Source organism: Spermophilus citellus (genome assembly GCF_964194105.1).
Source record: "Spermophilus citellus genome assembly, chromosome: 2".
In the NCBI taxonomy this organism is placed as follows: Eukaryota; Metazoa; Chordata; class Mammalia; order Rodentia; family Sciuridae; genus Spermophilus; species Spermophilus citellus.
In genome coordinates, this window is record NC_138183.1 from 21,905,753 (window position 1) to 21,926,312 (window position 20,560).

Sequence of the window (20,560 nt, forward strand, 5' to 3'; positions counted from 1 at the left end):
AGTTCCTTCATATCCTTCAGGATCCTTCCAATCCAGTACCATAGCACTTCTATGGGGATTTGTTGCCACTCCTACGCCTCGAAGCGTTTGAGTGGCTTGTTGTAATGGCCAATGTTTTGGCCATTCTTGAAGAGATATGATGCTAAGGTCAGCACCTGTGTCCAGTAGCCCATTAAACTCGTGACCTTGAATATTTAGTTTTAGCATTGGGCGAGAATCTAAATTTAAAGACAGCATAGCCCAATCTACACCTGTGGAGCCTAATCCCCTGGAACCTCTTTCTACATTATGACTAGAGAACTTATTATGTAGGCTGGGTATTATTAACAACTGTGCTATTCTATCTCCAGGTGAAATTACTGATATACCTCTTGGAGAACTAGCTATAATTTTTATTTCACCTACATAATCGGGATCAATTACCCCAGGACTTATCATAAGTCCTTTTAATGTAGATGAACTACGTCCCAATAATAAGCTTACTGTTCCTTGGGGAAGAGGTCCTTTTACTCCTGTAGGAATGATTTGAACTCCCATCTCTGGAGTTAGTACTGCTCTGGCAGAGGTGCAGATGTCCAACCCTGCGCTCCCTCGGGTTTGTCTGATGAGGGATTTAATGGACAATGTGTCCTGGGCACCACCCTGATGGTGTTGCTGGGTTCCTCCACTGCCCTGTATATTTGTGGTTGTGGGCCCCGGAGCATTGGGCCCCCCAGTCCGTTTTTTGGCAATGAAGCCTGATGCCTTTCTCCACGATATAGTGGGTAAATACCTGATCCTTGTCCGTTTTTTGATAAGGGAGTACCTTCTATGGTGGTTTGAGAACGGCATTCATTAGCCCAATGTCTCCCTCTACAGCATCGTGGGCAAATACCCGGTATTCTATTCCTTTGATTTCTAGTTTTGTTAAACCCTCCTCCTACGGGGCAACTCCTTTTAAAATGTCCTGTTTGTTCACAATTATAGCATGTATTTGGCCTGGCATCTAAAGCCTGTTGTACTGCAGCTGCCAAGACTTGCCCTTGTTCATTAATATCTCTACATAATTTAATATATGTGTTTAAGTCTTCATGTCTCCATGGTCTAATAACCTCTCTGCAGCAACGATTTGCTTGGTCATAAGCCAGTTGTTTTATTAATGGCATTGCTTGATCTGTATCCCCCAAAATTTTGGTAGCTGTTTGAATAAGCCTATCTACAAAGTCAGCATAAGGTTCATTAGCTCTCTGTATTACCTTAGATAGCTGACCTTGTAAATCTCCATGTCCTTCTAAAGTCTTCCATGCCCTAACTGCATCTGCAGCAATTTGTGCATATATAGCAGGATCATATTCAATTTGCTGCTGTTGACCCTCATAAGGTCCTTTTCCTAACAACATATCTAGATTTCTTTGAGGGTAACCGGCTGCTGCATTTCGCCTAGCTGTCTCCGTGCAAAATTCCTCATTGGCAACCTTCCATAACAAATATTGTCCTCCATTTAGCACAGATTTACACATGCTAGCCCAATCTGCTGGCGTTATGTCCAAGTTAGTAATGGACTCGACCATGCTTACTGTGAAGGGAGCTTGAGAACCATAGGTTGTTACAGCCTCCTTTAACTGCTTCACTGTTTTAAAATCTAAAGCACGGTGAATTCACTGCCCTCCTACCTGTTCAAGTACAGGGCATGCTAATCTTTGAGGTCCTGTCTCAGGATCCCACTTATCAACTACGGGGTTTGAGGGCCACTCAGCTGTCTCCATCAGTGGGGCTGTTGGTTGAATTACGCCCTCTGGTAATAAAACGGAGTTAGTAACAGCCTCTTGTTGTGGCCTTTTTCCTAATAACCCCTTTTCCTTTAAATTTTCTTCCTCTGTCTGACTAGCTCAAGAGACCTTCTCTTTTGCTTGATCTAAAATGTCTTTCTCCATGGTCTGAACCTCTAACAATTTACTTAACACCTTTTCGGTTTGTTTTTTACTAATTTCTAATCTACTATAAAGATAACGCAACCCAATAAGATAACACAAAACAAAACCGCAACTGAATGAAACAAAAACGGAATAAAAATTCGCTGTATCAATTTTCTCTTCCTTGGGGCTGACAAACTTCAAACCTTGAGTCAACCATTTTTCCCAGTTTGCCTGAGAAATTTCTAGGGATAGGCAGCTTGAAACAAAAACGAAATAAATCAAAACAAGAACACATTGTTTTTTAAAATGGTCACCCATTCTCTCGCCTTCCCTCAGGGGCGAGCAATTTCACTTACCTCCAAGTTTCAGACGCTCCGCGTACGGACCACCAAATGCCACAGTCTTGGCTGGGCACAAGATCACGAGCCACTCACAGCTTTGTAGATTCAAACAGCAATTCTTTATTCCCGAACTCACACCGGCCTCTACACACGTTCTGGGGAAATCCCAGTTCTGCTGCCGCCCAATTCAATTCTCCACGAGGCTTTTTTCCAAATACTTTCTGAATCTCACGAGAACTCAACGGGAACTCAGGCAGCAGGAACGCCCTATTCCCAGCAGCAATAATCTTCAACCTGGAACTTCCCTAAAACCCATATAGTCTTAAACCGGGAACGCCTTAAACTTGTCTTAAACCAGGAACGCCTTAAACCCAAGGAGCGGGATACTTCCTCAAACTGCAGGATACACCCTAAATCTGGATCCACCCTCGTCCTTGAGCAGGGTCACCTTTCTCAAACACACATGCAATGTCAACAGCGAAATTCCAAGGCAAGTCCATTTAACATGGGGTACGCTGGCAAGGAAATTTCGATGCGTCATTCCTACTTGGCAATGGCCCTCAGCAAGAAAAGAAGGTAGCATTGGAAATTGAGGCATTGTATCATCAGAGAACTCAAAGATAATTTATGAGATATGAAGCAAATGTGATTAGACTGATCAAACACAAGAGTCAAGGCACCTAGAACTCCATTAGAGCAGGAAGAGAGCTTCCCTAGAATAGTGAACTTAGAACTCCAGGAAAAAACCCAAGTTCAGAATGAGCTGGTAATTAATTCATGAGCTGCAAACATCTGTACTCGTTTTCTCTTTTATTTTTACTTTTTATTTTTGGTACTAGGGAATGAACCCCGGGGTACTCAACCACTGAACCACATCCCCAGCCTTTTTTGGTATTTTATTTAGAGACAAAGTCTCACTGACTTCCTTAGGGCTTCACTTAATTGCTGAGGCTGGCTTTGAATTCTAGATCCTCCTGCCTCAGCCTCCCAAGCTGCTGGGATTACAGGCATGTGCCACCACACCAGGCCCATTTTCTCTTTTAGAAGCACATAGTGGCCGGGATAAAGCTTAGGGGTAGAGCACATGCTTAGCATGTGTGAGGCTCTGGGTTCTATGCCCAGCATCACTAGGAAGAAAAAAAAAAGTCACTAGTTTTGATTTTTTTTCCCCAAGTGAATATTTTAAATGAAACTTATTGCTTACCAAATAAGATGAAAATCATGATTCCAGAGGCTCCCTGAGAAGGTACTGGGGCCACAGAAAGTGATCACTGCCCCAGGTTTGCTGTAGCAGCTATGAGGGAGGCCATAAACCCCTCTTCTCCCTGCCTGCACCTCTCACGTCCTGCTTTACCCAACCCTGAGACCCAGAACCACTGCAGACAATCTCCACTGATTCCAGAGAAAGCAGGATTCTTCCCTGGGCTCGAGAAATATGTCCAAACTACTGATTCCAAATGGACGAGACACTTATGTAGAAATAAGAACAGTGATATATCACACAACTGAAGAAAACCAGTTCAGAGATGGAATCGTAGAACTCAACAAATAATTGAATAATTAGCAGACAACTTAGAAGTTATCACAATTATAGAAGTAAAATAAATAAATAAAACTTTTTTTTTTTTAAGCAGAGTTCTTAGATACTGGAAGAAGCATGATTGCTGATGATTGCTGCTGATACAAAAGAATCTGTCAGATCTGGGGATATGGCTCAGTGTAGAGTGCTTGCCTAGCATGCCCGAGGCCCTGGGGTCCATCCTCAGCAAAACACACACACATAGGAAAGAAAGGAAGAAAGGAGGAGGAAAAAAGAAAGCAAGAAAAGAAAAAAAATCTTTCTACAGATGAATTGAAGAGCAGGGTGGGTATAGATGAAGCTCAAGTTTATCAACAGGAAGTTCACTAAATTGAGTCAGGGCGGTTTCCCACATTAGTAAATAAAGGCAAGAAAATGAAGTAAAAAATATATATAGTAAGAGTCATGGAGGCTACAGACAAATTGTTTTTTAAAATTGCTTTTCACAAGTCCCAGAAGGGATAAATAGAAAGATTTGAGAGGATAAAATAACATGGTAATTTTTTTAAATGTCTCTGCTCAAAGTCTCTAGTCTACATATTGAAAGGACCCAATGGGTGCTGAGCAAGAATAATGAAATACTGCAACCTCATGAAATTTCTGGATTCCTGTGATACACACACACACACACACACACACACACACACACACACACACACACACAAATCCCAGAAGCAGCAGGATGGAGAGACACATCTCTGGGAAAGGATTGATAACCAAATTAGCATGCAATTCTCATCTGCAACAGTAATTTTTTTTTTTTTTTTGGTACCAGGGATTGAAACAGGGGCATTTAACGACTGAGCCATATATCCAGTCTTTTTTTATATTTTATTTACAGACAGGGTCTCGCTGGGTTACTTAGTGCCTTGCTAGGTTGTTGTTGAGCTCACGATCCTGTTGCCTCAGCCTCCAAAGTTGCTGGGATTACAGGCGTGTGCCACCATGCCAGGCTTGCAACAGTAATTCTAGAAGACAAAGTTCTGGGAAAAATATTTTGAACCCTGGACACCAGATTTCTGGACCCCATTAAATATCACTTCAATATTTTGAATCCAGAATTCTATACTTGGTTCATGTACAATTTAATTACGAGGGCAAAATCAACCGGTGCAAAGATTTAGAAAGTTTACCATCCAGGAACACTTTCCGTGAGAGAAACTCAAAGATGCCCCAAACTCAAAGATGAAGGAGGAAGTGGAGAGGAAAGAGGAAGACATATGCCTCAAAATTAGTGGTGCGCAAAGGGCCCAGTAGAACCTGTAGCTAAGTCCACTGCAAGATAACGGAATAAAGCATTTATGTTCTGAAGCTTGCTTTGGCAAGGTCAGGGATAGGCCTCTTCACTGTCTGCTGGCCTTCATCAGTGAAGATCTAGAGTGATCAGCCTTCTCAGCTGCTGGGCTTCCTCAGCAATTGCGCTGGTCACTGCTGATTCACTTCTGCAGCCTGGCTGGTTTCTCTTCAGGGCACTGGGTAGCTGTGAAGCTCCTCAAAAGATCCTGGGTCCGGAAGTGGGCTGTCAGTGGCTTCCTTGCAGGGTGTGGAGCAAACAGACCAACAGCTGAGGCTTCCTCAAGTGAGGCAGGTGATTCTGTGTGTGTGTATGTGTGTGTGTCGGGGGGGACTGGGTGATAGAACCCATTTTCACTTGGTGTGACCTCCCCATCACCTGAGGTCAGGCAAAACCCTACACCAGCTGCTCCCTAAATTTATCTACTGGGTTCTGAAATGTGCTCTCACAAATGTGCCCCAGGTGCTGCTGGTGGAGGCTTGGAGAGTCCGAGCCCTGTACAGTGTGCCTGCCAGTGTTCCCTGAGGAGGAGGGCACCGTTGTCAGAACAGGGAGCTGAGGGGGCCTGCCTGCTGTTCTGAGCTGTCCCTTCCCACTGGGATTTATTTTGCTCTTCTGAGAATGCTGGTGTTTTGGGTGGGTGCTAAGGTTTGTCACTTTGAAACTCATGTTGGACTTTAACTCCCCTTGTGAGGTGTTAGGAAGTTGGAAATTTGATCTCACTGGTGTTTCCAGGTGGGATCTTGGGGGGGGGTGGTTAGAATTAGAATCGAGTGGAGCCGCCATGACTGAATAAGGGTGGCTTTGTAAGAAGAGAGAGGGAGACTACCCCCCACCCACACACACACACACGTGATGTGATGCCCCATGCTACTTCAGGACTCTGCCAGCAAGAAGGCCTTCACCAGATGGAGGGCCTCAACCCTGGATCAGAACCATGAGCCCAAATACCTGTCTTTTCTTAATAATTCACTCACTCTATGGAGTTGTGTTAGTAACAATAGCAAAGGGACTAAGACAGTGGGCTACAAGTCAAATCCATTGATTGTAACACAGCCACACACTGCCGTCAAAGTCCACAAACTAATCACAGGGAGGTTGTTTTGTTTGGGTGTGTTTGTGGCGAGGGAGAGGCATGTTGGAGAAAATAGAGTAATCCTGCTGTTCCTCCGATGGCAACTGTGTCTGAGCGTCATTGAGGTCCCAGGAATGAGATGTCTACCTTTATTACAGAGAGGTGGCAGCAGGGGTATTTCCCCAGGGGGAAAGGTCCCTGTTGTCAACCTCTACAAATCTGACTTTATTCTGGGAGGGGTGACATGACTCCTTTCAAGGTGACCCTCTTGCTTTCCTCAGATGTTTCTTCTAGGGATAGATGTATGTGGGGTGGGGTGGGGTGGGCCGTTACAGAGGGACTGTTTCTTTCATGTTTCAAAAACACAAGGTTTTAGCCAATATAATTCAAAAGCTTCAAACATGTGAACCATTCCTGTTAGCACCAACTTCAAGCAAGGAGTGGAACATCAGAAACACCAAGCTCACTGTAGTGAGATAGTCTCTCCACTCCCCAACACCCATGTATAAACTCTGCCTGATTTTTTTTTTTTTTTAAATATTTATTTATTTTTTTTTAGTTCTCGGCGGACACAACATCTTTGTTAGTATGTGGTGCTGAGGATCGAACCCGGGCCGCACGCATGCCAGGCGAGCGCGCTACCGCTTGAGCCACATCCCCAGCCCAACTCTGCCTGATTTACAAGCGTGCCACCCGCCTGCTGTGGGGGTAAACACTGGTCAGTGCCTAGGAAAGCTTGTGCTTCCTGGCAGTCAGATAAGAGGGACTCTAAAGAATGTGATCACAGAGGGGAACTAGGAACCTCCCTTGTCTCCAATCTTTAGGGAGGATCAAAGCAGGGTGACCTTGGTTGTAAAGTAAAAGAATGTACTCATAAACATCTGGATAAATCACCTGTGTAGTGGGCACACAACTTATCCTACATATTACCCCTGCTTGTGGATGTAGTACAGCCCTGTATTGTACCCTGGCCGGCCAATGCTGAGAAGGGGAGGAGTAATAAAATGTCCACACCCTCTTCATTGAGCCCTCCAAGCTCTTTCACTGGGATTAGAACACAGTACATTGGGGGCCTTTGCAGCCCTGGGGTTGAACAGCTTCTCAAACCAGTCTCTGGAAAAGGCAGGGCATCATTTCTAGTCAGGAGTGGGTAACAAAGCAATGGACTTCTCCAAAAGGGACCCAGGGTATTTGGTACACAGACTCCCTACCTCCTTCTCCTTTGGCCTTATTGGAATGCACAAGGAAAACTCCAAATTTTATGTTGGATGCAGACGCTGTGGGGGAAGCTATGGAGAAAGTGGACCAGTGTTCAGAAGGAAGTTCTTCTGTTTGCCTGCCTGCTCCTTCCCATGCTGCTGGCTCCCACAGCTTAACTCAGGGTTCTTCTGGAATCCCATCCACTTTTATCTTAGGAATTGTGGGGTCCTGTGAATCTGATCCCATATGGATTTGTCAGGATCCAGAATTGATTTGGAAAGTTCTATATATTAGTGCCTGCTGATCAAATGATAATAAAAAATTAGTATGTAGATTTCTTTTTCTTTCTTTCTTTCTTTCCTTTTTTTTTTTTTTTTACTATTTTAACCTTTTTTTTTTTTTTTTTTTTTGGTATTGAGGATTGAACCAAAGGGTGCTCAACCACTGAGCCACTCCCCAGCCCTTTTTTATTTGTATTTTATTTAGAGACAGGGTCTCACTGAGTTGCTTAGCACCTTGCTTTTGCTGAGGCTGGCTTTGAACTCAAGATTCTCTTGTCTCAGCCTCCCAAGCTGCTGGGATTACAGGCAAGCGCCACTGCATCCGGCCCCAGCCCTTTTTAAATATTTTATTTAGAGAAAGGGTCTCACTGAGTTGCTAAGTGCTTTGCTAAGTTATTGAGCCTGGCTTTGAATTCGCAATCCTCTTGCCACAGCCTCCCGAGCCGCTGGGATTACAGGTGTGCAACACCAGACCCAGCTATTTTAACCATTTTTAAATATACATTTCTATATCAGGTACATTCACGTTGTAGTGTGACCATTCCTACTAACCATCCACAGAACATTTTTTACCTTGCAGAACTAAAACTCTACATCCATTAGAGCAGAGTTCCTCTTCTGCCCTTGACTCCCTGGCAACCAGCATTCTACTTTCTGTCCTTATGAATTTCACTACTCTAAACATCTCATATTTATGGGATCATACAGTATTTTCCTTTTGTGATTGTACTCCTTAATTTAGCAAAATGTCTGCAAGGTGCCTCCATGCTGTAGCATGAGTCAGAATTTCCTTCCCTCTTAAGGCTGAATAATATCCCATTGTAGGTAAAAACCACATTTGCTTATCTGTTCATCTATCAATGGACCTAGGTTTACTTCTATATATTGCCTATTGTGGATGATGCTGTTATGAACATAGATGTACCGGTATCTTTGTTGTGAAAGAATGCTTTGATGGCATAGCAAGATGCATTAAACTAACCCTCAATATTTCTGAACCTTCGAGGACAGAGTTTGAAATACACTGCCAATTCTACAACTATCAGAAGCTTCCTTCCTGGGCCTCCAAGAGATCTGAAAGGAGTCTCTTTGGGAGATTCTCTTGACAACAAGTACCTGTTCTAGATCTTTAAGATTGCTTCAGATATTCAGTAATTTCAATATTTTAGGTGGGATTTAAGTATTTTATCTAACCATATGAAGGTTATCTGATGAGTAAATTAGTATAAGAAAGCTTTTTTAAAAATGAAGTTGAAAATTATTTTTTTTTTTGGTACTAGGGATTGAACCCAGGGCCACTTAACAACTGAGCCTAGCTCTTTTATTTTTATATTTTGAGACAGGGTTTCACTATATTGTTTAGGGCCTTACTAAGTTGCTAGGGCTGGCCTTGAACTTATGACCTTCCTGACTCAACCTCCCAAGTCACTAGGGAGGTGTGCACCACCACACCTGGCAAAAATAATTTTTTAATGGTGTGAAAGTTAATAGTTTTTCTTGTGAGGCCAGGAAACTGATATTTGTGTGGCTGAAGAAAGGACTGATTTTAGTAAACAATGTGTAGATAGGAGCAAAATAAAATGTTTGAATTAATAAACAGTGTACTTTGCATTTTCTTCAACAATTCTTACATGGTGCTTCTGAATTAAAATTTAAGCTGGGCATGGTGGTGCACACCTGTAATCCCAGTGGTTGGGAGGCTAAGGCAGGAGGATCGATTGCAAGTTCAAAGCCAGCTTCAGCAAGTTAACAAGGCCGAAGCAAGGATGTAGCTGAGTGGTTAAGTTCAATCCCTGATGCCAAACAAAAAAATTTTAAATATTATAATAAAATATGCACATTACATTAATATATACAAATAACAAATTGGAAGTGTGCATATGTATATATTTTAAGTTACACTATTTGTTTTTTAACCCTAACTCCCCCCACTATAGATCATTTTTGTGAAGGACATGAGACAAGCTAATTCAATGTATTCTTCAAAGATTTCTGGTGATTGATAGCATGTTTCCTTTTTAAAAACACTGTTGCATTTAAAAAAATTTGTATGTGTGTGTGTGTGTGTGTGTGTGTGTCCGAAAATAAAACAAAACTCGATTTCCTCACACTCGACACAGAATATTTGTGTGCCCAGATGCGTGCAAGCCACATCTACTTTTAATAGTTCACTTACTATTAAAAGAAGAATTTTAGACCAATTAAGTTTAATTGAGCAAAGAACTAAGAATTGGGCAGCCCGCCGAACCAGAAGAGACCGAGCACTCCAGGCAGCCAGGGCTGGGTAACATTTATAGGAAGGAAAAGGGAAGTGAGGAGCAGGGACAGCTGGATTGCTTCCAGGTTGGTGGTTGCCTGTGTGAGGGTGGCTTGAACAGTTGGCCACCTGCAAATGACTGACACTCAGCTGTGATCAGCTGAGACTCAATTATGTGTCACAAAAGCAAATTCCTCAATGAGGTTTTCAGTTATTTACATCTAAATTAGGCTGCAGTGTCCTACATAGGACTGGGCTGGTTCAGAGGCTTCTAAAACCCAAACCTTGTTCTCCAGCAGACCCCAGTTGGGTGTCCTATTATTGAATTCAATTGTGACACTAGCTACTGGAGACAGACTGCCCACTAGCCTGTGTCCCCCAATTCAGATGACAATTTCAAGCCCCAGGCTGTGACCTGTACTTCTGCCTGGCAGCTACAAATTGGTTTCCCATGTTCCCATTATGGGGTCATTGACTTGGTAGGTAGGATGGTTTACAGAACCCAGAAAACACTTCTGTTTGTTATAAAAGATATTGTGAAGAATACAGATGAATGGTCAGATGAAGAGACGAACAGGAGAAGGTATGGGAGGGGAGCAGAGCTTCCCTGTTCTCTCTGGGCGTACCACCTCTCCAGCCCCTCCACTAGTTTAGCCATCTACCCTACATTTACCAAATTTTTTTCTCCTTTTTTTTTTTTTTTCCGTACCAGAGATTGAAACCAGAGATGCTTAACCACTGAGCCACATCCTCAGTCCTTATAATTTTTTTTTTTAATTTTGGGCTGGGGTCTTGTTTTAACAATTTATTGCTGAGGCTGGCTTTGAACTTGCAATCCTCTTGCCTCAGCCTCTCAAGGTGCGGGGATTATAGGTGTGGGCCACTACACCCAGCCTACCAAATCTCCTTGTTCAAGATTTTTTTTTTTTTTTTTTTTAGAGCCGGGCATAGTGATACACTCTGTAATCTTAGGGAGCCTGAGGCAGAAGGTTTGCAAGTTCCGGCCAGCCTGTGCAACTTTTATTTTTTTTTTTTATTTAAAAAAATAAAAAGGGCCAAGAGTGTAGCTCAGTGGCAAAGTACCCCTGGGTTCAATCCCCAGTACCAAGGGGGAAAAAAAGTTTTATGGAGCTTAACCTTCAGCCTCTCATTCCTGAAGGTTGGAGGGGAGGGCTGAACATTCAAACCCTTTAATCACTTGGTCTTTCTGGTGATGAGCCCCATCTTTGAGCTTTCTAGAGACCCCAAGTCACCTGCTCAATGGGTTTTTACACTATTAAAAGAATCAGATAAGGGTACACAAAGGACAGGAGCTAGACTGAATTTTCCTTTTTCCTTCCTTTCTCTTCCCTCCCTTCCTTCCTTCCCTGGGGATTGAACCCAGGGTGTTAAACCACTGATCCACATCCCCAACTCTTTTATATATATGATTTTTATAAAAATTTTTACACACACACACACACACTCACACAAACACACACACACACACACACACACACACACATATATATATAATTTACTTTTAAGTTTTAGGTGGACCCAATATCTTTATTTTATATTTATGTGGTGCTGAGGATTGAACCCAGTGCCTCGTGCATGCTAGATGAGCACTCTACCACTGAACCACAACCCAAACCCCCTTTATTTTATATTTTGAGACAGGGTCTCGTTAGATTGCTTATGTTGCTGACGCTGCCCTCAAACTTGCGACCCTCCTCTGGAATCACTGGGATTTTTTTTTTCATTGTAGTTATTCATTTTCAATTTTTTTAAGTTGTCACTGAATCTTTATTTATTTATTTATTTATTTTTTAAAGAGAGAGTGAGAGAGGAGAGAGAGAGAGAGAGAGAGAGAGAGAGAGAGAGAGAGAGAGAGAGAATTTTTAATATTTATTTTTTTAGTTCTCGGCGGACACAACATCTTTGTTGGTATGTGGTGCTGAGGATTGAACCCAGGCCGCACGCATGCGAGGCGAGCGCGCTACCGCTTGAGCCACATCCCCAGCCCTCTTTATTTATTTATAAGTGGTGCTGAGACTTGAACCCAGTATCTTACATATGCTGGGCAAGTCTCTACCACTGCACTATGACCTCAGCCCCACTGGGATTGTTTTATACAATGTTATTAAAGTAGACTTTATAGGTTGCTTCAGTGACTATTCTATGCACATTTCTGCCCTGCATCATTTGGAATTTGCTTCTTATCATCTGGAAAAGTTCCTAATGCTTACCCTGTCTCAGTGGCTTTGATTTCAGTGACCTTGTCTTGTCTGGCTCTAGTTCTTGGCATTTCTTCTGAGCACATCATCTCAGGAGGCTGAGCAGAATGCTCAAGCAGCATTATCTTAACTCCATAGCCTTGAAAACTGGTCCACTTTTAAACTCCTCATTTTCATAAGATAAAGAACTAGTCTGGCTTTTTCACTGCCCCCCCACCTTGGTGAGAGATTTTATTCCTTTAAATTTAAGGGGTCCTATTTTTCATGGGGGTCCCCAACTGTTTCAATCTTATTAGCATAAACTCAGGTGTTATTAAAAGGAGTCATTATGATTAACAGAAGATACTCCTACACTAAGGAAACTCCCAGGGTGTTAGGAGTTCTGAGACAGGAAGCTGGGACAAACAACAAATACTGTATGTACACAGTGTATCTTTCCCCATTTTACCAGGATCAGGGAGGGAAGGAGAAAGAACTTTCAGAACTGAAGATGCCATCTTGAAACCAAAACTTGAAATTCTCTAATGAAGTATTAAAATCCAGATGTTGTGGAGGAAAGAACTCGCTACAGATTCTCTTTTAAAAGATGGTGTATTGGCCACTGTCTCCCAAAAAGAGAACAATTTTTCTCAGCAATAATCTCACTGCTCCAAGTTTACACTCATTCAATATTGCTTTAATGTTTTTGACAAATACTTATAAGGAGATAATCTTTCATCTTGTGATTCAATGAACTTACCATTGGGTAAGAAGTACCCAATGGCAATGGTAAAGTGCCCTTGGGGTCCATCTCCAGCAACAACAACAAACAAACAGACAGAAAGCTCAGTGATGCTTTTGTCCTACTTTTCAAAAAAATTTGTTTAAAAGCCAAAAAAGCCCATAAAAATAACTCAATCTAATATAGAATATAGAACATGTTTTGTGCTAAAGTGTAATTTACAAAGTTAAAAACATGACTCATGCAAATACAAAATTAAAACCTGAGATTCTGTTCAACTAATTAATTAATGAGGAACTCAGTAAGAGAGTGACTTCAAAGAAGAACCAGTAAGATATTAAGGTTCAAAGGAAAATCTGAAGTTGAGAATGATGAAATGGATTTGCTGGTAGATTCCAAACTGGTTAACCAGCTGATATGATATATAGGACAAAAGAAGGCGGCACTTATATTTCTCCTGAAAAATATTCATCTTCGTTGTTATAGACAAGAACTTTTTGTTTTATCATCAGTTTTCTACAAGTTAACTTCTACCCTTACAGAGTAGAAAACAATTATCAGCAACAAGCCCGAGAAGGTGCGAGCATTTCTGAATGGCTACTAGACAGTAACCGATGCAACACCCGGAAAGGACACTCAGTAATTTCTCTTGCCCATTCTCAAGTTTTGGAGAATTTTTCCTGACATCACTAATTTTAAAAAAGTAGGGGTTGGGGGTGTGGCTCAGTGGTAGAGCACTTGCCTGGCACATGTGAGGCACTGGGTTTGATCCTCAGCACTACATAAAAGCAAATAAATAAAGGTATTGTGTCCATCTACAACTAAAAAATATTTTGAAAATGTATATACCTGCATAAATATTTGAATTTATTTTACAGAGGAGTATGTGGGAGATGGAGATATAGGTTGGTTAAGAAATGTCTCAAATAAATGGCAAATTTGTTGCAATATTTCATAATTTCAAAGTTCATGGTGAGCTGAGCTTAGCAAAAAAAAAAAAAAAAGGCCTAAATAATTGCAAAACTCACACTGTCTATCTACTACTTTCCAAAGCAGGGCCCTATCTTTGTTGAACAAAAATAATTTGCAAGAAAGTCTGCTACAAAAGAGTCTAGAAGTTTATTTTTAACAATTTCTTTTTAAGGCTGCACAAGTTCAGCCCTTATATGGCTGTGTTCTCCTGTGGTTAAGATTTAGGGCAAGCTCATGGTAGAGAAAGCAAGTGTGGATATGGGTTGAAGTAGTGGGTGCTCTGGCACTTGGATGGCCCCACGGGCATTACAAGCTCAAAGCCTTCACTCAGGATCATCTTTCTTTTCCCGCAGCCTGCTCTACCCCAGCTGCATCTCTTTTCGGATGTTTATCTCAGTGGCTTCCACCACTGTCCACCCCAGTTGTCCAAACCATAAATCTAAATGACATCTGTAATTTCTCTTTCCTTCTCTTTTCCAGACATTCTACTTAAATGTCTCTTTTCCGGACATAAAATCCAGTGGACTCCATTTTCTCTTCTTCTTCACTCACTTGCCAATGCCAGACTCCAAAGCATGTCAACAAGTCTTTTTTTTTTTCTTTTTCTTTTTACCAGAGCTTTTCTTGTATTGCCTTAATTCCTGCAGCAGCTCCGGAGGGGACTGCCCCCAGGCCTCCCAACCCCACAGTGCAGGCACACTTCTTGATAGAGCGACTCCCTGTTGTTACAGTTTCTCAGCAGCCTCCTTTACTTGGCTTATGTGGATTTGTTTACCGCTGCCGTTTAATGTCTCTTTCCAGATATCCGCTCCTCACACTAAGGAGGTCCCCACTCCGTTTCTTTTTCTTTTTCTGGTACCAGGGATTGAACCCAGAGGCACTTAATCATTGAGCCACATTCCTAGCCCTTTTTATATTTTGAGACAGCGTCTTGCTAAACTGCTGAGGCTGGCGTTGAACTTTCGATCCTCCTGCCTCAGCCTCCGGAGTCGCTGGGATCACAGGCGTGCGCCACCATCCCCGGCACCACGACCCCATTTCTAGAACACACTCTCTGTCCCTGTCCCTTCACAGCACAGCTTTCTCGCCGCTAAGATGCCTTCCTCACGTCCATCTCATCATTCAGGCGGGTTATTTCCTTCCTCCCTTACGCCCCAGGCTGGACGCCCTCTGAGCAGCGGGAACTCCTGCCTGCCCTCGGGCCATCACAGCTGGGCTCTTTAGGTCCCGTCACCTGGTCACGTCTCTATCTCTGGGTGCCTGGGCCTCGCGGCTTCCCGCCCTCTCGCCTCTCCCTTGGAGCCGCAGCAACCTCATCCCAGCTCTTCCACGTCCTGGAAGAGTCCTTTCCCGGGCCCCCCGCCCCTCTCCTTTGGCCTCCCGGGGTGGGGGGCGCCTCCCTCTGTCCCTGTCGTGCACACACCGCGGACGTTTCCTCCCTAGCACAGTCTGGGGGCTCCCCTTTAAATGTCTGTCCCCCTTTCCGAAAGTAAAGGCCAGAGGGCCGGACCCTGTCCTGTGCCCCCGGGACCCAGGAGGTGCGCGACTGAAAACTCCGGCCAGCGCCCTCGGGCTCCCCGGCTCCTCGGCCTCCTGGGGACCCCGAGGCGCCCTCCGCTTCCCCGCGCGGCGCCGGAAGCGACTGGGCCGGCCCCCTCCCCGCGGCACCCGCCGCCTTATCTCGGCGCCTCCAGGGCCGCAGGGGGAGTCGCGGGCGCGCCTGGAGGGACGCGGCGGCATGGGCCGGGGGCCCTGGGGCGCGGGTCGCCCACCCGCCTGCTTGGTGCAGCTGCTGCTGCTGCTCTGCATGGCCCGCGGCACTACTGGAGCGCCGAGCGCCCCCGGTGAGTGTGGGCGGGGACACGTGCGGCGCGGGGGCCCCGGGAGGCCCCAGCTGGGCGCTGGAGGACGCGTCCGCGTCTGGACGCTTCCCCGCCCCTGCGCCGGCCAGCGTGCAGCCGGGGCGTGGAGCGCAGGTGGAGCTTGCTCCAGCGTTTTGGAATCACGAAGGCGGAGCTGGAAGAAACACGAGGGGCGCCCCACGCCAGCCCCAGGCCTCCGGGGGAAGCGGTTTTGGAGGCGGCCTTACCGGCGCCCTAGGGAACCGGCCGCTGCCCCGGGGCGTGTGGCGAGGTGGGGGCTGGGCGCGATCGGGGAGCCGCACCCGGAGTAGGAGGGCCCGGGAGGGAGTTCCGCTGCACTGTGGGGCTTCTGGCTCTGCGGTGGCTTTTGCCTGACAAATTCTTGACCCCAAGCACTTGACTTTCTACTCTTTAATTTTTTCACCTCCCTGAAGAACTGGATGCTAAATATGGTGAGGAAGTTTACAGGAAGACCGCTCATTCATTCCTTGGCTACAGGGTCCTTGAATAGCTTCTCCGCTCCAGATAGGAGTGTGCAGGGCTGGCCGCCTTTGAACTCATAATCTGGAGGAGGCAGACAAGCAGATGATCCATTTCTAGGCAATTGGTGTTGTAGGTGTTGTTTTTCCTCCTCTGCAAAACGCAACACCGAGCGAGCGTGGAGGGAGTTACTGTACCATAGAGGATTCAGACAAGTAGGGGAGGTACTGTGATGGAAGGCAGAAGGATCGGAGTGCTCTGAGAAGGGGTGGGTGGTCAGAAGATAGGAGAATCACGTCTAGTGGGGAGGGGAAAGGGGTGTGGACATCACGAATGCCCCGTGAGCTGGGCCATCCATCGAGGATTGGTAATATTGGATTTGGGAAAACAAAGTCGCGCTAACTCTTAGCAGAGAGGGCAAACAGCTCTCACATGTGTGAGTGAATTCCAGATGAGGGACAAGGGGAGGAAGCAACACAGAGGCACCCAGGATGGGGCCCGTGGTTCCCTTGGCCTGTAGCAGATGGATGGGAAGGGGAATGGGAACACAGACTGGATCTCACCAGGAGGCCAAGTACCTTGATTGGCAGACCTCTGCATTTGGAGTAGCTGTTCCTGGGTAGTGGGAAGCCACTGGGAGCCATTGTGGGTTTTTGTACAGGAAGTGATATGAAAAGTGTGTACAAGGACCCCCCCCCACACACACTCACCTTTCCTTAATAACACCAAACACTAAACTTGAAATGATGGGAATTTCCATGTAAGGAGACTTTGTGGCTCAGATTCCTGTCCCCTGAGTTCTCTTTGGGACATTTGCCTTCACTGGTGGGTGTTTGTCTTGATGGCTCAACTTTCCGGAGTGACTGGTTTTGTAATATCGGACCCTCTGGTGATCTTTCCTCCTTCCTTCCCCGACTTGGTCTCCCAAAGCAGCGCCCATGAAAGCTTGTAGAGACTCGGAGCTCATTTCAGGATCTTCCTGTGAAGTCTCTAGCCTAGGAAACTGTCCAGCGTCCTGTTGAATTGCTAGGCTAAGATGGCTGGGTAGAGCCAGTAGGTACCCAAGGTCACCTGTAACTTTTTCTGTATGTGTGTGCTGGGGTTTGAACCAGGCCATGCTAGGCATGTGCTCTACCCCTGAGCTATACCCCAGTCCACCTGCAACTTCGTAAAGGTGGTGGGGTGAATTCCAGGAAATGGACTGCCTGATGGAGCCTCCTCTCTTGATGAAGCAAGTCTCCTTCCTTTTCCAGTCTTGGAGAATCTGGTTTTATGTGTGACTGGTTTTTCGATAGTGGACAATATGGGGGAGAAAGCCTGGGGGCTTAGAGCTCACTGAGGCAGTTAGGGTTTCTGGCCTGGCAGTTCTGAGGATGGAATCCATAGTAATGACAGTAGGAGGACTGGATGTGGGTGAGAAAGTGGGAGTGGCATTGGAAGAAGATGACACTAAGGTTTTGGGACTGGGTGACTTGGATCTGTGGTTCTGTGGGAGGAGAAAAAAGACTGGGAAGAAAGATGATTGTTTTGAACATCCTGAATTTGGGGTGCTAGTATGGATTTTGGACAGATGAAATCAATAGGGAGTCACAACTGGCCACTAGATAGGTGCAAGTGGCATGCATAAGCTTGAAGGTCATTTGAAGCCTTGAGGTTGACCAGATTAAGAAGACCCAGGACAGGTTCTTGGGGAAGACCAAGTTTAGATGTGGATGTAAGGAGGGAAGAAGGAGCGGCAGTCAAGGTAGGTCGGGGTAGGTAAGGAGGACAGGACTCGCAGAGTATGGAGGAAACCACAGCCGGGGAAGTCAGGGGCTGCAGACTCAGGAAAGACTTTGGATTTGAGAGCCTGGCCAGCAGCAACCCAGAGCTAGCAGAGCAGAGGGGGTGAGAACCAGATGCAGAGGCACTAGAGTGAGGACAGAGACTGCGGCTATAGGGCACTCTTCAAAAAAGGAAAAGGAGGGCACCATTTGTTTGGGCTGGCCAGGTCAGAGTGGAGTAAAGCCAACTTAAGCATATTTTACACAGAGGAATTATTCAGTAGAGAGGGAGAGAAGTTGAAAATGCAGAAATCAATGAGATATTTAATGGAGCCCAAGGAAAGCTGGACTCTAAGTAGGAGAGGTTTCTCTCTGGAAGGGGAAGGAAGGAGGAGGAGAATGGAAGAGAACTGCTGTTTCCTTCTCCCGAAACCATCTCCTCAGTGCTATTCATATTTCAAAACCAGCCCAGTTGTCCTGGCTTCCGGGAGGCCCATCAGAGTTACCCACTTCTCTCTGCCACAGCAGAGATCCCGTGCCAGGCCATGGGACCTTGATCAGGCTAAGAGCCTTGGGGGTCGGGCTTGTGGCTTGAGCTGGGAATGTGACTGGAAATAAAGATCACTCCAAGGATCTCCCAGAAGGGAGACCCTCATTGCTATACAAAATTACATATAAGAGGTTGTGAGGGGAATGGGAAAATAAACAAGGAGAGAAATGAATTACAGTAGATGGGGTAGAGAGAGAAGATGGGAGGGGAGGGGAGGGGGGATAGTAGGGGATAGGAAAGGTAGCAGAATACAACAATTACTAATAGGGCATTATGTAAAATTGTGGATGTGTAACCGACGTGATTCTGCAATCTGCATTTGGCGTAAAATTGGGGGTTCATAACCCACTTCAATCTAATGTATGAAATATGATATGTCAAGAGCTTTGTAATGTTGTGAACAACCAATTAAAAAAAAAAATAAAAACTCTTACATGTTATTTTGTATAACTATGAGGGTCTCCCTCCATTTCCATGTGATTTCCCTTTTTTTTTCTCCCTTTCCCTCCCGCCTCATGTCTCTGTTTAATGCTAATCTTTTCTTCCTGCTCATCCTCCCTGTTTTGTTCTTAGTTGCTCTCATTATATCAAAGAAGACATTTGGTATTTGTTTTTAAGGGATTGGCTAGCTTCACTAAGCATAACCTGCAATCTGTATTTGGGGTAAAAATGGGAGTTCATAACCCAATTGATTCTAATCTATGAAATATGATTTGTCATGAGCTTTGTAATGTTGTGAACATCCAATAATTAAAAAAATAAAATAAAATAAAATAAAAAAAAAAAAAAGATCACTCCAAGGAGTTCTCGTTCTCTTGCAAAGAAAGCCTCTTCACGCAAAAGCTATTGATTGAGCGCTTGCTGTAGATGGGAGTCAACCAGGACACTTGCGTCTGGCAAAGTCTCAAAAGCAGGCAAGGGGGCGGGAGAGTTTAAGAGACTTGAGGGAGGGCAGCAGGTGTGTCCAGCCTGGGGCGGCTGGAGGCTGCTGACTAGCAGCAGATATCCTGTGTGACTGTGAGGGGGACTTATTTGGCTTTCTCTGGTTGGTCCTAAGTTAGAAATGGGGGCAAAGATTACGGAAGCTGGCTATTATTGAGTAAGTCCATCTCGGGCGATTGCAACAGAGGTTGAGGTTTGAGTTCCTGGAGGGATGGCTGCCGTGGGGGCCTGAGTTCTATTTTTATGTATGTCTGGCCATGGTCCACTTGTCTGTTCAGTCCCTCACATGAGCTGAATTACATTTAATTGGTATGGAGGATGTTTGGGGGATGGGGCTAGGCTGTGAGGAAAGTTCCAGAAACACAGTTGGGAAAGCAGTGGGGTGTTGTTGGTTGGGTGGGGTTCCAGGCCCCAGAGGGATCCAGAGGTTAGGAATGGGTGAGGAGGGGTGGAACCAGTCTGTCCTGTTTCTTAACCTTTCTCTGGCATTGCTCTGAGTCTGGGAGTGGCTCTGGGACTTGTTGGGTCAGGCCTGGCTGGGGTTGGGGAAGGCCAGAGAGAGGACAGGCAGAGACCTTGAGGAGCATGGGGGGGGGCAAAGGTAGACAGGGCCAGGGAAGTTGTCCTCTCTGTCTGAGGTGCCCCCTGTCTTCACTAACCATTCTTTCACTGGCTTGGTCTTCGCTCCTTCTCTGTGAATTACAGCAGCCTATTTACTCCTCAGAGAGGAGGTGAGGGCATGGGAGGACAAATGAGAGTGAACGGTGTTGGAGTGATTCAAAGTTGCTTTAAATAAGGGAGCAATATTAAGAACCATGTAATGTTTTGAACAACCAACAATAAAATAATTAAAAAAAAATAAAAAAATAAAATAAATAAATAAGGGAGCAAGATCAGAATTGATGAAGCTCCCTACTGTGGCCCGTGTTCCACCTCCAGGGACCTGGCCCTGGGCACATCTTCATCTTCTTTTTCAAATCTAAAACTGAGCTCCTTAGTGTCTGTGTGTCCGCAGCTCAAGGTAGCAGAGTCCTCTGTTGGACTCAGCCCTGCAAAGGGGAAAGGGAAATGAGAAGCAGGGATTTTTTTTTTTTTTTTTTTTAAGTGCACAAGGCTGGGGCTGTAGCTC

At 45.1% G+C, this 20,560-nt stretch overlaps 1 protein-coding gene across 1 annotated transcript in view; it reads left to right on the forward strand.

Annotated features, from left to right (window-relative positions):
• The first annotated feature begins 15,426 nt into the window (after nucleotides 1-15,426).
• SUSD1 (sushi domain containing 1) overlaps nucleotides 15,427-20,560 on the forward strand; it is a 119,120-nt gene continuing 113,986 nt past the window's right edge. The window contains exon 1 of the mRNA XM_081279303.1: nucleotides 15,427-15,678. Coding sequence (XP_081135429.1) covers nucleotides 15,573-15,678 — 106 coding nt within the window. The 5' untranslated portion in view covers nucleotides 15,427-15,572. The remainder of the gene's footprint in view (nucleotides 15,679-20,560) is intronic.